The sequence below is a fragment of the Protopterus annectens genome, chromosome 7.part1 (assembly GCF_019279795.1).
Source record: "Protopterus annectens isolate FY-2018-M chromosome 7.part1, PAN1.0, whole genome shotgun sequence".
Classification (NCBI taxonomy): domain Eukaryota; kingdom Metazoa; phylum Chordata; order Ceratodontiformes; family Protopteridae; genus Protopterus; species Protopterus annectens.
Window position 1 is genome coordinate 537,032,806 of NC_056740.1, and position 15,578 is coordinate 537,048,383.

General features: G+C 47.4%; 1 protein-coding gene across 5 annotated transcripts in view; it reads left to right on the forward strand.

The window, feature by feature from the left end:
• The window catches only part of ZNF280D (zinc finger protein 280D), a 3,097,091-nt gene that overhangs the window by 447,350 nt on the left and 2,634,163 nt on the right, over positions 1–15,578 (forward strand). For all 5 annotated transcript variants that reach the window (XM_044078966.1, XM_044078968.1, XM_044078970.1 and 2 more), the window contains exon 3: positions 2,684–2,788. In XM_044078966.1, the coding sequence (XP_043934901.1) occupies positions 2,781–2,788 (8 nt within the window). In that variant the 5' untranslated portion in view covers positions 2,684–2,780. The remainder of the gene's footprint in view (positions 1–2,683; positions 2,789–15,578) is intronic.

The window sequence follows — 15,578 nt, forward strand, 5'->3', positions numbered from 1 at the left end:
CTGTCTAGTACCTGTCATTAACTTGTTTAACCAGTGCTGTGAGGTAGAGGGACGAAGTCCTGACTATGGCTGGAGGGAGGATCATGTGCTGAAGGCACAATTTTGTCGTTAGATTTCCCTGGTAAAGCTAGCTATGAAAACAGAATTGCAGCAGATAGTAAACACAACCACAAGGCCTTCTATAGTTATGTAAAGAATCTCCACGGCAATACCCAGATTTGCTCTGAGCTACTGCCTAGTGGTACTCCTATACCGAGCCAACAGATATTGCCAATATACTGGCCGACGGATTCACTGCCAACTTTACCCATCCCCCCCCCCCAAAGGACCAGTCACAATACCAGTAGATTGCCAGGCACCCAGTATTAATGTTGCACAGGTTAAAACAGCACTGTCCAAGGCCAAGAGTACAGCTTCTATGGAACCTGACAATATCCCTGGCTGTGCTGTTGTGCTCTGTTCAGTCACAGCCTCACCTCAGGCTTTGTCCCTACCGAATGGCGCACTGCTACAGTCATCACTCTCCACAAAGGAGGAGCGACTACAGACCCTGAGAACTATTGCCCCATTAGCCTGACGAGTCTGATATGCAAAGCTATGGAACCCATCATCATGGATCTAATAAACAAGGATATAGGAAACTCTGGATCCCCACTGTATGGTTTGTGAGAAGGGTAGATCATGCTTGGTCAACTTCCTTGAGTCAGTCACCAGAGCTGTTGATGAAGGCAAGGTGGTTCATACAGCCTACCTTGATCTGGCCAAGGCTTTTGATACCATTCCCCACTAAGGCATCATAGAAAATCTCAGTAAGTTAGGCATCAACTCCTATATCACTAGGTGTAGAAAGCAAACCTGCTGCTGCCACCCAAGCTGAAGTATTTATCAAAGGTTCAACAACCGAAAGCGCTGATCCAGACAGCAGCAGGATTACGTTTTACTTTGTTATTAAAGGAACTGATTTTAACAATTTCAACCATTTTACTTCAGCTTGGGTGGCAGCAGCAGGTTTCCTTTCTACATTTACTTGGTTTCCACATGTACTCACTTTGGTGGTGAGCTCAGTGAATATTTTTGTTTTTGTTGTATAGCACTAGGTGGGTTGCAAGCTGTTTCACAGGTAGGAACCCACAGTGTAAAAGTAGCTGACTCCAAGTCAGGTTCTGTCCTGGGTCCTCTCCTGTTTGGTATCTACTTCTCTGAAGTCCAGGCCAACACGAAGGGACTCTGGCTGACCAAGTTCGCAGACAATTGCAAGTTGGGAGCTTTTATTAACTCATTAAGTGATGTTGATATCCTACAGAAAGGCCTCACTGAGACCAACAGCTGGTGTCAGAACAGTGGCCTTAAGCTCATTGCCAAAAAAATGTATCATCATCCAATTTTGGGAAAAACCCGGTTCCCATGAATTACCACATCGATGGTAGTCCACTGAACACAGAAGGCGTTATAAGAGATCTGGGAATACAGGTTGACAGCAACTTCTCTTTTGACCACCATATTTTCACTGTGGTCAGAAAGTTCTATGTGGCACATCTCATTACTAAGCGTTTTGCATCCAGGAAGAAAGAGGTCATTGTTTCCCTCTACGGTTTCCTCATTAGGCCATTCATTGCCCCATTTGGCATGTACCTCCCTAAACACCTGCAACAACTGGAGAGGCTGGAAATGTACCTCACAAAGAGAATCCTAGGACTTAAAACATTTGTCCTGTATGGACAAAGTCAAAAAACTCCAACTATTCTCTGTCTCCTATCGCCTACTTAGAGGAGATGTTTGCTTTACTTACAAAGCCATGTCTGACCCAGCTCTGTTAGAAATGCTGCATCTAAAGAAATCCCAATCCCTCCGCACCACATGCTCCAGAGACCTCAACCTCATTACCACAATCAACAGAATATGCTGGAAGGACAGGTTCATAACACAGAGAATTCCCATGCTATGGAATAGACTTCCCATAAGCGGAGCGCCTCACTGGCCTTCTTCAAGAGAAATCTTGATGAGTGGATGGGAAATAGAAAATTCACCACAGGGATCACTCCAGTGGCTTTACCTGACAGAGGCACTGGGAACTAAGGTCGGGTGGCACGATGCCAGGGTAATCCTATGTGCTAGGCTTGTAAAGGCTCCAGGGCCATTAGCCTAGTACACACCTATGAACCTATGGTAGAGACCAGGGGAACCATCCACCCTCAAAAGCACCTTGTGGTTGAGAGATCTATTGGCATTAGATCCTTGCATAAGTGGGGAAGAAGGTTACTGATGCTCATTGCATGTCTCACCCACAGGGTGGTACTAAACTCACATAAGGACGAGGGAAATATTTCACCCCCCCCCCCCCCGGCAGAAGTGTGATGCTACCTCAGGGTCCCTGATATCCTCACTGGCCTTGGGTATGAGTTGTGTATAACCTGGCAGAAGCTGGGCTGGGTCCAGTAGACCTGGTGGATGAGAGCAGAAACTGGAAGCAGCTGATGGTTAGTTGTAGGGAGCCAAAAATAGCATTTAAACAAATAAGTATTCACTCTGATTTGAAGTGTTCATGAGGAAGAGGACCAGAAGTATTAAAATATATGTATTTGTGGTATTTAAAGATTTTTTAAATTCAAATTGATGTTCATTAAAAGATGAGTAGTGATTCAGGGAGTTTGTGTGGACACTAACCGCATTGTTGTCTTTTTAGCCTTTCTGTGAAAGGAAGCAGATAACACAGCAGTTGAAATTATTGACTTCTAGAGACACATAGTGGACGGAAACTGGGCCTTCAGCTAGCAGCAAGAATGATGCAGTAAGTGTACCTTAATCTTATTATAACCAAATAAAATTCTTATTTTGTGCTGTTTTTTATAGTTGGTTATGTGGCATTGGTGATTCTTAACTTTAAGGCAGTAGGGTCCATGTAACATTGGTTAGACAGTAATTTTTAAGACTTTGGGGTTAGTATCAGCAGAAGTGTCCTAATGTATACAGTGCATCTCCTTCACAGTTTGTGCAGGATAGTGCATGGCTCACTTAGCTGCACCTTCTTTTGAGAGTTCCCTTTTAAGGTTTTTTGATTCAAGTGCATTGCTTTTGAGGAACTGACCTTTAGCAAGTATAGTGTTATCTCCACAATAGCCTTATAATAGTAGGTAAGTCCGTCACTTGAGGTATAGGTAGTTGCGCAACTAATGAAACAATAGCACCTTTCTTAAAAGCAGCTCCCATGGGGGTTGTTCCTTTTTACACAGCCAAGTCCTCTCTCAGTATTTCAACAATTAAACTTTACCTTTTCACTCATCTAGTGTTCATAGGTCAGCGTAGGCATTGGTCAGCTTTAGCGGTCTTTAATTCTTCAGGGGTGGGCTTCAGTTGAGACATTCCACCTTGAGATTTTTATTTTGGAGAATTGTCCCATTAAGGTGGAGGTGGGATTACATCAAGGATCAGCTCTGAGCCCTTTCTTATTTGCAGTGGTGATGGACAGGTTGACAGACGAGATCAGATAGGAGTCCCCGTGGACTATGATGTTTTCAGATGACATTGTGATCTGTAGTGAGAGTAGGGAACAGGTGGAGGTAACCCTGGAGAGGTGGAGATGTGCTTTAGAGAGAAGAGGAATGAAGGTCAGCCAGGGCTAAGACAGAATATGTGTGTGTGAATGAGAGGGAGGATAGAGGAATGGTGAGGATGCAAGGAGTAGAGGTAGCGAAGGTGGATGAGTTTAAATACTTGGGATCAGCAGTTCAGAATAATGGTGAGTGTGGAAGAGAGGTGAAGAGGAGAGTACAGGCAGGATGGAGTGGGTGGAGAAGAGTGTCAGGAGTGATTTGTGACAGAGGAGTACCAGTAAGAGTGTAAGAGAAGGTCTACAAGAGGGTAGTGAGATCAGCTATGTTAAATGGGTTGGAGACAGTGGTATTGACAAAAAGGCAGGAGTCAGAGCTGGATGTGGCAGAGTTAAAGATGTTAAGATTTGCACTGGGTGTGGTGAGGGTGGACAGGATTAGGAATAAGTATATTAGAGGGTCAGCCCAGGTTGGAAGGTTTGGAGTCAAAGTCAGAGAGGCAAGATTACGTTAGTTTGGACATGTGCTGAGGAGGGATGCAGAGTATATTGGTAAAAAGATGCTAAGGATGAAGCTGCCGGGTAACAGGAAAAGAGGAAGGCCTAAGATAAGGTTAAGGATGTGAGAGAGGACATGCAGATGGTTGGTGTGGCAGAGCAAGATGCATTGGACAGGAAGAAATGGAAACAGATGATTTGCTGTGGCGACCCCTAACGGGAGCAGCCGAAAGAAGTTGTCCCATTGTTCTTTGCAGGTGTCTTAAAGAAAAGCAATCTTGGTAAACTTTTATGTATTTATTTTACTTATTTATATTACATTTGTTGACCGGGCTAGTCCAACTGGCTACATGTCCATTTTCAGTAGAGGCCTGGGGAGATCAGCTCCATTTTACAAATTCTAGAGACAGTTACTAAGGATTTCAATATAAAAGGTGGCAAAGTAACATATTAACAGATTCATCTGAAGTAGTTAACTTCATTTGATCAGCAACCTGTGGGTATCGGATCCGATTCGAATCTGAGCCGGCAGCTTTCCTAGCAAAAGATCCAAGCTCCAAGCTCCTCTCCTACCCATAATGCCCTGCTACCTCCCTCTAGCCCTCAGATCTCGTTTGCCGCGGCTTCTTGAAGCATCTGAGAAAGAGCTCCTAGCGGTGGGTTGTGAGTTTAGTAGAAATTTAAACTTTTTTCCCGTTTAAATCTTTGTAATCTTGGTGTGTGCGATAACCCTTTCTCCCTTAGTCTATTTGGGTAGTTTTATAGTTAGTTTAGTGTAGATTTTATTTTCCCTCCCCCCTTCTGTCTGTGTGTGAAGGTGTGTGCGTGTGGGCCTATTTTCTTCAAAATCTCTGAAGGCCCAAAAGCAATTTTTTCTAAGTGTGGCCATAAGCTGTCCCCAGCGGATGGCCACACTTGGTGTGTTATTTGCCTGGGCGTGGACCATCTTTCTTCAGGCTGCACTATCTGTGCAGCCTTCAACCCCAGGGCTTTGAGGGATAGGCGGACTAAGCTAGTCCTTGCGGGCCTTTTGCCCCCGGATTCGGCTTCGTCCTCCTCCCCCTCTGTGGCGCCAGCCGCGGCTGCTCCACCGATAGTTCCCGCTCCCCTGGCCGGGATTCAGACTCCCTCTTCGGCTCAGGAGGAAAGGGACTCCAGGAAAAAGGATAGAAAAGACAAGGAGCGTGATAGGGGCAAGCATCGTAGCCACAAGAGGCAGGCTGATTCAGCTCCCTCGGCCCCGCCGTCTAAGCAGCTCGCCTCCCCTCTTAAGGTCTCCGGGTCTTCCCCCTCCAGGCTTCGTTCTCCACAATGTTCATCGTGCATACAGCTGCAGTCATTACAGATGGGTTATCCTGCCGTCAGGTGGGTCCTCGATCGGACGAACTCCAAAGTCTAGGTCCGGCGTCGGTTGTCGTCACTTCTTCCCTGACGTCAGTGCGGCAGGGGTATAAAAGAGGCAGCCGACGCCATTTTCTTCAGTCTTTCTTGTCACGGTGCCCGAAGCAGAAGCAGTTCGCAAGTGCCGATCGGCCAGCTCCTGAGATTTACAAAAATATTTCATCCGAAGTCTTCTTTAAAGCTAAGTACCCCGTTGGGGAAACTTTTCTTGCCTCAGACCGATGTCAGACAAAGTTAATAATTGCATTTCGTGTCAGAAGCAAATACCGCATAAGGATTTCCACTCTTTCTGTATACCTTGCTTAGGCCCAGACCACGACGTCTTGGCCTGCCGTTTTTGTGCTAGGTTCAACAAGCGCACTATTAAGCGCCGGGCGGAGTTCGCCCTTCATTTTTTTGGCAAAAAATTTAATTATATCGTGTCGTCGGATTCTCCGATACCAGTTTTAAGCAAAATACGCAAAGATAAGGACCGACATCCGAGGTCCGCACCGAGTACTAAGACCACGCTTAGGCTGACTACCGGTTCTCCGGTTCTCAGCGAGGCGCCTACGCAGCCCCTGAATACCGATGAAACTATTTTACCGGTGACTTCAGTACCCGAGGTCGCAGGCTCCTCGGTCTCCATTCCAACTGCAGATACCAACGCCACTCTTGGCCGGGAAACTCAAAATTTAGTCAGGCCTGCCATTCCTGAAGGCGTCTTCAGTTCTTTCACCTTCTCTATTAAATCCTTCACTAAATCTAAAGCAGCCATGAAAACTAAAAAACAGGGTCCTCAGACCTCCTCTCAAGGCCCCATGCCTAAAAAGCAGATGCTTAAATTGGCTGAGGATTTGATAACTCTCATCAGGGGTTCCCAACCCCCCTCTGACAAAAGACCAAGATTGGAGGAAGATTACCCTTCCTCAGACCAGGCTTCTATTACCTCAGAACATTCTGAGGACCAGGATTATGCCTATTCCCCTTTCGAAGACTCTGATGCTGAGGAGTCTATTCCCTCGGTCTCCCCCCCTGAGGACTACTCTTTTGGGGAAACCCTGTATACATTGAGGGAACACTTTCACTGGGAAGGCCAAGATTACTCAGATTCCAAGAAAAGGCTCAGGGAATTTCTACTGCTCACCCAACATAGGCCCCTGGCTATCCCTCCTGTTTTAGATATTTTGGAGGATGTGTACGCAGAAGCCAGCCTTAATCCAGATTCTTTACCTCCAGCCCCTGCTAAACCAGACTGGTATTACCGGGTCCCTGATTCTCACCAGTTCCTTTATAAAAGCCATACTGCTGACCTAGAAACTATTTCACAGGGTCCCAAGGGAATAAAGGAATCTACTGCTAAAAACCCTTTACCTTCAGAGAGAGATTCCAGAGCATTAGAAAGGTGGGGGAAAAAGGTGTATACATCTGCCACTTTAACCATGAGGGCATTAAACTGTCAATTCCATATGTTAAAGTACCAACAGTTTTTGTTATCCCAGTTAAAAAGCAAAATGACACAAACAGAGCAACCAGATTTGAAAGAGTTGCAGGATTTGTTGCATGGTGCAGAGCAAGTGGGTAAACATACCTTGCAGTGTGGTTTTGATGCTTTAGAGGCCTCATGTAGAGCTGCTGTCACGGGGTCTGTTATACGTAGACATGCTTGGCTCAAAGAGCAAACCTTACCAGATCATGTCAAAGCAAAGTTATTAGATGCACCACTTCAAAAAGATGTATTGTTTGGTGTTAAAGCTGAGGAAGGTACTAAAGAAAATGGAGGAAAAAGCGAAATCTATGCAAACAGTGAAAGATTTCCTGCAGGTACAACCTCCATGCTTCAGCAGAAACTGGCCTTCAAAAAATTGGTCCTTTCCAGCCACGGACAGACCTCAAAGGGGCAGATACAGATGCCCAAGGGGTAGAGGACAACCTCAAGGATCTCACAGAGCAAGACAGTGGCAAGCACCAACCCCAAGAGGTGGAGAAGATAGATCAGTCATTTAGAAAACAGACACAATGACTTCCCCCTATGCCTGCCAAGCAGAGCTTTAATGGCAGCACCTTTGGGCAGAAAACTGGCATTATTTTCAAAAAAACTGGCATATTGCAACAAAAGACAAATGGATTCTGGACATTATAGACAGAGGCTACAGGTTCCACTTTCACACCCTTCCAAAAATGAGAGGCATGCCAAACCTGCCACAAAATCAAAGGGCAGAGGCACAAAGACAAATTTCCGCTCTCATGGATATGAAAGCGATTCAAGAGGTACCTGCAAAAGAACAAGGTCAAGGTTTTTATTCCAGACTATTCCTGGTACCAAGGAAAGACAAAGATGGAGACCTATCTTAGACCTATCCATCCTAAACAAATATCTACAGGTGCCAAAATTCAAGATGCTCACATTACAGCAGCTCCTTCCCATGCTGGGTAAGGAGTCTTGGCTAGTAACATTGGACCTCAAGGAGGCATACCTGCATGTCCCTATCAGACAAGATTGCAGAAGATACCTCAGATTTTTTGCAGGTTCAACCCATTACCAATTCTCTGCATTGCCCTTTGGCTTATCTACTGCGCCCAGAGTGTTTACGAAATGCCTGGCATCAGTAATTGCCTTCTGCAGACTACAAGGAATACAAATCTATCCATATCTGGACGACTGCCTGATCCAAGCGGACAGCAAGAACATTCTATTGCAGCATCTGGCGTTTGTAATAAAGCTGTTAAACTTCCTGGGATACACAGTGAACGAAAAGAAATCAAAACTAATACCTTCTCAACAGATAATTTTCCTGGGTGCCAGCTTAAATACAACCACCCAGATGGCCTACCTCATGCCAGACAAACAAGGGCAACTGTCTCAATACTAAAGCAAAATGGCAACTTTCACCAGACTAACTGCAAGGAAAGTCCTGCAGGCTCTGGGAACCATGGCATCTTGCATCCTACTAATCCCATGTGCAAAGCTGCATATGAGGAAACTACAATGGTACTTAAAAAACCTTTGGTCTCAACACAGCCACAGCTTGGAAACAATTATACCACTCATTCCATGCCTTCAAAAGGAATTTTTGTGGTGGGCTCAAACATGCCAAAGAAACACAGGTCTCCCTTTCTGTGTACCTCAAGCAACTCAAATCATCACAACGGACGCCTCAGACTACGCCTGGGGAGCACACATGGTAGATCAGTGCATTCAGGGAAAATGGTCCCAAAAAGAGAAGCACGTACACATCAACCAAAAGGAGATGCTAGCCGTGCAGAATGCTCTTATGACCTTCAAAGACCTACTACATCCAGGCCAGCTATTGATAAGGACAGACAACACCACAGTCATGTGGTAGATAAACAAACAAGGGGGAACTCATTCATACCCCCTGTGCAGGTAAGCCATGACCCTATGGAACACAGCACTGGAATTGCAAATTCAACTACAGGCACAATTCCTGCCAGGGAAGGAAAACACACTGGCAGACAACCTAAGCAGAAATATGACAGATCCACACGAATAGAAGTGGCATCCTCGAGTTTTCTCAAAGATAACTCAGGAATGGGGACAGCCAGACATAGATCTATTTGCTACCCACAGAAATTACCAGTTGAAAAAATTTTGTTCAAGGACCTATCATCCACATGCCTGGAAAGTGGACGCACTCTCTTTCAATCGGACAACATTGACAGTCTATGCCTTCCTGCCTCTTCCTCTACTGACAAAAGTTCTATTAAAAGCCAGAGCAGAGAGGCCACAAATGATTCTCATTGCTCCAGACTGGCCACGACAACACTGGTATCCGCTCCTAAAGAGCCTGACACACTCCCCACCATGGATCCTACCTCTAGTCCCTCTTCTGTTGTCCCAGCACAACTACAAAACCCTTCACAGCCAGCTCAAAACCCTAAATCTAGCTGCATGGAGAATACCTTAATTTCCCAACAGACTCTCCTCTCCAAGGAGGCGCAGGATGTCATCTTGGAGGCCAGAAGACCTTCTACTAGAAAAGCCTACTCCGCCAAATGGAAACGATTTTGTTCCTGGAATCAAGAAAAGGGCCAGAATCCTTGGGTAATAAATATACCTCAAATTTTACAGTACCTAGCTGAGATGTTAAACAGTGGCCTTTCCTTCTCCATCAAGATCCACGCTTCAGCCATTTCTGCACAATACAACACAGACCCTCCTCTATTCTCACATCCTCTATTAAGGCAGTTCCTCAGAGGGGCAAAAAATATAAAACCCCCAAGGAAACCACCAGTTCCAGCTTGGGACCTCAACTTCCTATTGGAAAAGCTGACCCTGCCTCCCTTTGAACCGGCTTCTTCAGCAGAGCTACAATACTTGTCATGGCAAACAGCCTTCCTTCTGGCTATCACCTCAGCACGCAGGGTTTCAGAACTGCAGGCCCTCATGGCTGTGCAACCGTTCATCATTTTCCATCAGGACAGAGTTTCCTTACGAACCAACCCTACCTTCATGCCAAGGGTAGTATCCAGTGTAGCTTTGAATCAGACTATCCACTTACCTACCTTTTATCCAAATCCACAGAACAAAGGGGAGAGACTACTACATTCCTTGGACATTCACAGACAACTTCGTTATTACTTGGACAGAACAAAGCTATTCAGGAAATCTGAGCAACTCTTTGTGTCCTATGCTACAGGTGCTCAAGGAAAGGCTATTTCCAAACAGACAATTTCAAAATGGATAGCCCACTGCATACGCTTTTGTTATTCATTTCATGGAAAATCTGTGCCTGTATACTTCAGATCCCACTCCACCAGGGCCACAGCTACCTCTGCAGCTTTCCTCAGGGGGGTCCCTACCAAGGACATTTTGGAAGCAGCTACTTGGAGTTCAGTGCACACTTTCTCCAAGCACTACCACCTTCCACTATACTCAAAATCTAGAGCGGGCTTTGCCACAGCAGTCCTGCAGGGCATCCTCGCTTGTCCTAGTTCCACTTAGTGCCTACCACCCTTACTTAGCTTTGGGATTCTACCCATCTGTAATGACTGCAGCTGTATGCACAATGAACATAGTACAGTTTTGTACCTACCGTAAATGTAGATGTTCGAGTGCTCCTACAGCTGCAGTCCAGGTTACCCCCCCTCCGTCCCCTCTTAGGACAGGCCTTATGACAAACACCTTTATCATACAACCTATTTTGGGGTATTCTTTTATGGTGTATTTGCTTGCAACTACTGTTTTTTGATTTATCTATATTGCATGTTTGCATAACATTATGTTTTGCCTTCCTTCTGGGGGCACCTGACATCTGGGGCAAGAAAAACTGAAGAAAATGGCGTTGGCTGCCTCTTTTATACCCTGCCGCACTGACGTCAGGGAAGAAGAGACGGCAACCGACGCCGGACCTAGACTTTGGAATTCGGCCGACCGAGGACCCGCCTGACGGCAGGATAACCCATCTGTAATGACTGCAGCTGTATGAGCACTCGAACATCTACATTTATGGTAGGTACAAAACTGTACTTTTCTCCCCGGAGCCGGAGAAGAGACCCGGTCACCTTCGAGGTCGTCCATGCGGCCTTCCCAGCCAGCCTCGGCAGCCTCATCCAGGTCAACATTAAGTTTATCCTACACGGACATAGACTGGATGATGCGTGGATTTCTTCAGGCCCAGCTGCAGATGAGAGTGCTCTTGCCTCCCCCACCTCCGGGGGGGGGGAGCTCGACCCCATATTTCACCCCCATTGCTCCTTCTCCGACCCGCTGCCGGGGTTTGGAGCTGTCGGATCCGAGTAGCTTGGGAGCCGGGGTGGCGTTGGTGCCGACCAGTGTTTCCTACTTCGGCACCGACTGTACCTTTGAGTCTGTCTGATCCATTTTCGGATCCCAGCTCTCGGGGCCGTGAGATGAGTGTCTGATCCAGAGGAGTCAGTGTGCTGTCAGCTCCGTTGAGGTCGGATCGCACTACCCTTTCGGATCCAATCGGGTCATCTCCGGCGCCGATCCACGAGCCGGATCCGAGGGGGCTGCTTTCGGAGCCTAGGGAGAGCAGCTCACCCTCTGCATTCGACGTCGTGGAGAGGGTCCTTTTTGAGGGATTCGAGGCCCGAGGCTCTTGCTACGGATCCACCCGCCATTCCCTCTCAGACGGGCCTGTCTTCCATCATCCGGCCCCAGGGACAGCCTGCGCCCACGTCCCAGATGGTTCCCGTAGAGGAACTGGACATTGTTGGTGAGCCCTCCTCGGACAGCCCCCCCCCCTCCCCGAGGAGGTTCCTCACAAACAAAAGTGCAACAGGAGGCACTTGGACTCACCCGAGTCCCTCACAGAAGACACGGACTTGGAGGAAGGGGAAGGTTCCCCCAGGTCACCCCCCCGAGGACGTCTCATTTGGAGACATTATGGAAATGCTTCGTATTAGAGGGGGGTGGTCAGCCCAAAAGCCTTCCTCGGATGAGTCTGTCTTTCTGGAGGCGTTCGATGCAGGCTCATCTACCTCTTGGGTGTCCCCTCTCGTCGATCCCCTGGTGGACCTCATAACTACCAGGGCATGGAAGGAGCCGGACACTGTGGAGCCAATATCCAAGAGACCGGACAGGATTCTCAGCCCCCCCACAGACAGGACAGTTTGGAGCAAAGGTGCCCCGGTAGATGCCATGGTGGTAGCAGCTGCCACCAAGAAGGAATTAGCTCAGGAAAGTTCCTCAGTACATCCGCCAGACAAGGAGTCTCGGACGATGGACCACCTCGGAAAGCGGATGTTCGCTTCAGCGACCTTCTCTGTAAGGTTGCTGAACTATATGGCACACGTGATATGACTCCAGCGGGACCTAATCAAAGAGTGCGCTGGGTCACCCCCAGAGTCCATGTCGACCGAGGACAAACGGACCTTCTCGGCTCGAATGGCCACTCTTAAGTTTATCACAAACACCTCTATGCAGCTTCTCTCCCATGCCACGGAGGGAGCGGCTAGAGCCGGTGGAGCAGGCATTGTCTTACGACGACAAGCCTGGCTCTGTCTCTGCGACTTTGCGGAACCCTTCAAGGCGTCCTTCGCGAACGCCCCTTTTGACGGTTCTACACTTTTCGGCAAAACCGTCCATGATATGCTACTCCAGAGCGAGAAAGACGGGAAAACGTCTGCCGTCGGGATCTGCTTCTCGTCTCCTCAGAGGTCCTTCTCCAGGAACCAAAGAGGACAGAAGAAGATGTGGTTCTGGAAATTCCAACAATCCCATTTTGCTCCGGATCACTCGTCCTTCAGAGGCAGAGGAGGACAGGGTGGACGCCGGCCCAGATGCAGAGGGGGGCCGAAGAATTTCGGGTCGAGGGAACCCTTTTCCGATCGACCCGCGCAGCAACCCTGAGGGGTTGCCCGACTGCTCCTCTCTGGAGGCAGTCGGGGGGGCACTTCTCGGAGCATCTAGCACATTGGGAGTCCATTACGACAGATCGCTGGGTGCTCCCGATCATATTCAGAGGTTATTCAGCTCCTCCCCGATGTACCACCAAATCAGAGGGGAGGTATCAGCCTTCGAAATAAAAGAGCTGCTAAGAAAAAGAGCCATCCAGCACGTCTCCCCCGGTCAATCTGGATCAGGCTTTTACTCCAGGTTCTTTTTGGTGCCAAAAAAGATGGGGGACTTACGGCTAATTCTTGACCTGTCCACGCTGAACCTGTCAGTTGCCAAAGAGAAATTCCGGATGGTCACCATTCAATCCATTCTCCCACTGTTACAGGTGAACGACTGGATCTGCTCCATAGACCTCAAGGATGCGGTACTACCATGTTCTAATGGACAGGCGATCCAGGAGGTTTCTCCGCTTTCAGCTGGGAGCCAGCCATTATCAGTTCAGGGTCCTACCCTTCGGTCTCACCACAGCCCCCAGGGTGTTCACCAAAGTCATGGCAGTTGTAGCAGCCCACCTGAGACTTCAGGGAATACAGGTCTTTCCTAACCTGGACGACTGGCTCCTAGCCACCCCCACCAGGCATCTACTCTGTTCAGTGAGAGACTTTCCTACATCTCGCCCGCTATCTAGGAATCCCGATCAACCACAAGAAATTGTCCCTTCAGCCTACTCAGATCTTGGATTTCATAGGGGCCAGGATAGACACAATTCAGTCCAAAATCTTTCTGACGTCGGACAGACTCCGCAATCTAAATCTCCACGTTTTGGCTCTTCAGTCCTCGGCCCCTCCAGCGGAGTTAGTCCTGAGGGCTCTGGGGTCCATGGCAGCGGCCATCAACCTGTCACCGCTCGCACATCTGAATATGAGGATTCTCCAATGGACATTACAGGTCCCCAGTGGTCCATCCTACTACACCCCTTGTCTGCCCCTATTCCTCTCAGCAGGGTTTGCAGGGAATCCCTACTATGGTGGCTCCATTCCAAGCACCTCCGGGAAGGGCGCCCCTTCTCCATGTCCCCACCCCAAGTCACAATGACCACGGACGCGTCTCGCCTCGGGTGGAGGGGGGTATTGCATGGGCAGAACCGTCCAAGGCACGTGGACTCGCTTCAGGCTTTTTGTAGTAAGCTCCCATACATCATTTTTCATAAAGACAGAGTTTCCCTCAGGACTAACCCCTCTTTTCTGCCTAAAGTGGCTTCCGAAGTCAACATCAACCAATCCATCAACCTGCCTGTCTTCTTTCCTAATTATCACAACAAAGGGGAGCATAGACTTCATTGCCTGGATGTGCATAGACAGTTACGATTTTACTTACACAGAAGGACTGTTTTTCGAAAATCGGAACAGCTCTTTGTATCATTTGCTAAGTCCTTTTTGGGTAAACCAGTGACAAAGGTAACCTTAGCTAGGTGGATTTCCCAATGCATTCTTCTCGCATACAGAAGCTCTGGTCGACCTGAGCCCGTGCGGGTTCGGGCACATTCTACCCGTTCTATGGCTACTTCTGTGGCCGCCTGGTCAAGGGCCCCTTTGGATGACATGTGTTCAGCAGCTACTTTGGGCTTCTTCTCATACTTTCATTACACATTATAAATTGGATCTGATTTCCAGAGGAAGGGCATCCTTTGGCTCTGCAGTGCTCCGGATATCCTTCCATAAGGACCTCCCAAGTTGTTGGTAGCTGGGGACTCTGTACCACAGGTTGCTGATCAAACGAAGTTAACTACTTCAGATAAAGAAGTTATGTACTCATCATAATGTTCCATCTGAGTAGGTAACTTCATTTGTCAGCAACCGACCCTCCCTCCGTCCCCCTGACCTGTAGTTCGTCCTTGAAGGATCTTTGTATTTCACTTCCAAGATGACATCAGGTTAGGATGTTCAGGTACTTTTTTCCTTGTGTTATGGTAGTATTCTGTGATACTATGGCAAACTCGATCTGAGGGCTAGAGGGAGGTAGCAATGCATTGTGGGTAGGGGGAGGAGCTTGGAGCTTGGATCATTTGCTAGGAAAGTTGCCGGCTCGGATCCGAATCGGATCCGATACCCACAGGTTGCTGACAAATGAAGTTACCTACTCAGATGGAACGTTATGTTGAGTACATAACTTCTTTTTATACTACATTTCTAAGAGAAAAATTCTAGTTAAAAAATATGTCAATGCAGTTAATTTCATTTTACAATTGAGATTAGGAGATAGCATCAGGTTAGTGAACCTCAAAAGTAATCTAATAACTGATTACTTGGCTAACATTCGTATTTTAAACAGAGGTAAGTAACATGGTCTACGAAAGAGAAAGGTGGATGAAGGAAAAAAAAAAAAAACTGTTAACAGACAAAGGTTAGTCGGTGTTACAACTAGGACATAGCCAGTATTTTCTAAGGTGTATTAAGTTTTTGTTTGAAAACTGTTAGTGAGGAAAGTGATGTAAGATCACAAGGAAGAAGATTCCATTTTTTCCCAACTGTATTTGAGAAGAGAGAGTCCCCAGCCATGTTATTGGATTTGCTTGTGCAAGCAAGTAGTTTATTAGTAGGGAGTGATGAGGGAGTTTTCAGGATGCTGTTATATCTGCTGAGAGTATTTTAAGCTGTAGGCATTGATGCAGAGGAAGCCTTCTCTGGTTCTCCACTACAATTTACTGTCTTTAAATACCAGATTTTTTTCAGTAGTTCAGTAACTTATCTGTGGTGGTGGTGCTGCGGTAGTGTTGTCGCCTCACAGTAAGACATTGTCCTGTTCGATTCTCAGCTAGAGCGTCTTCTG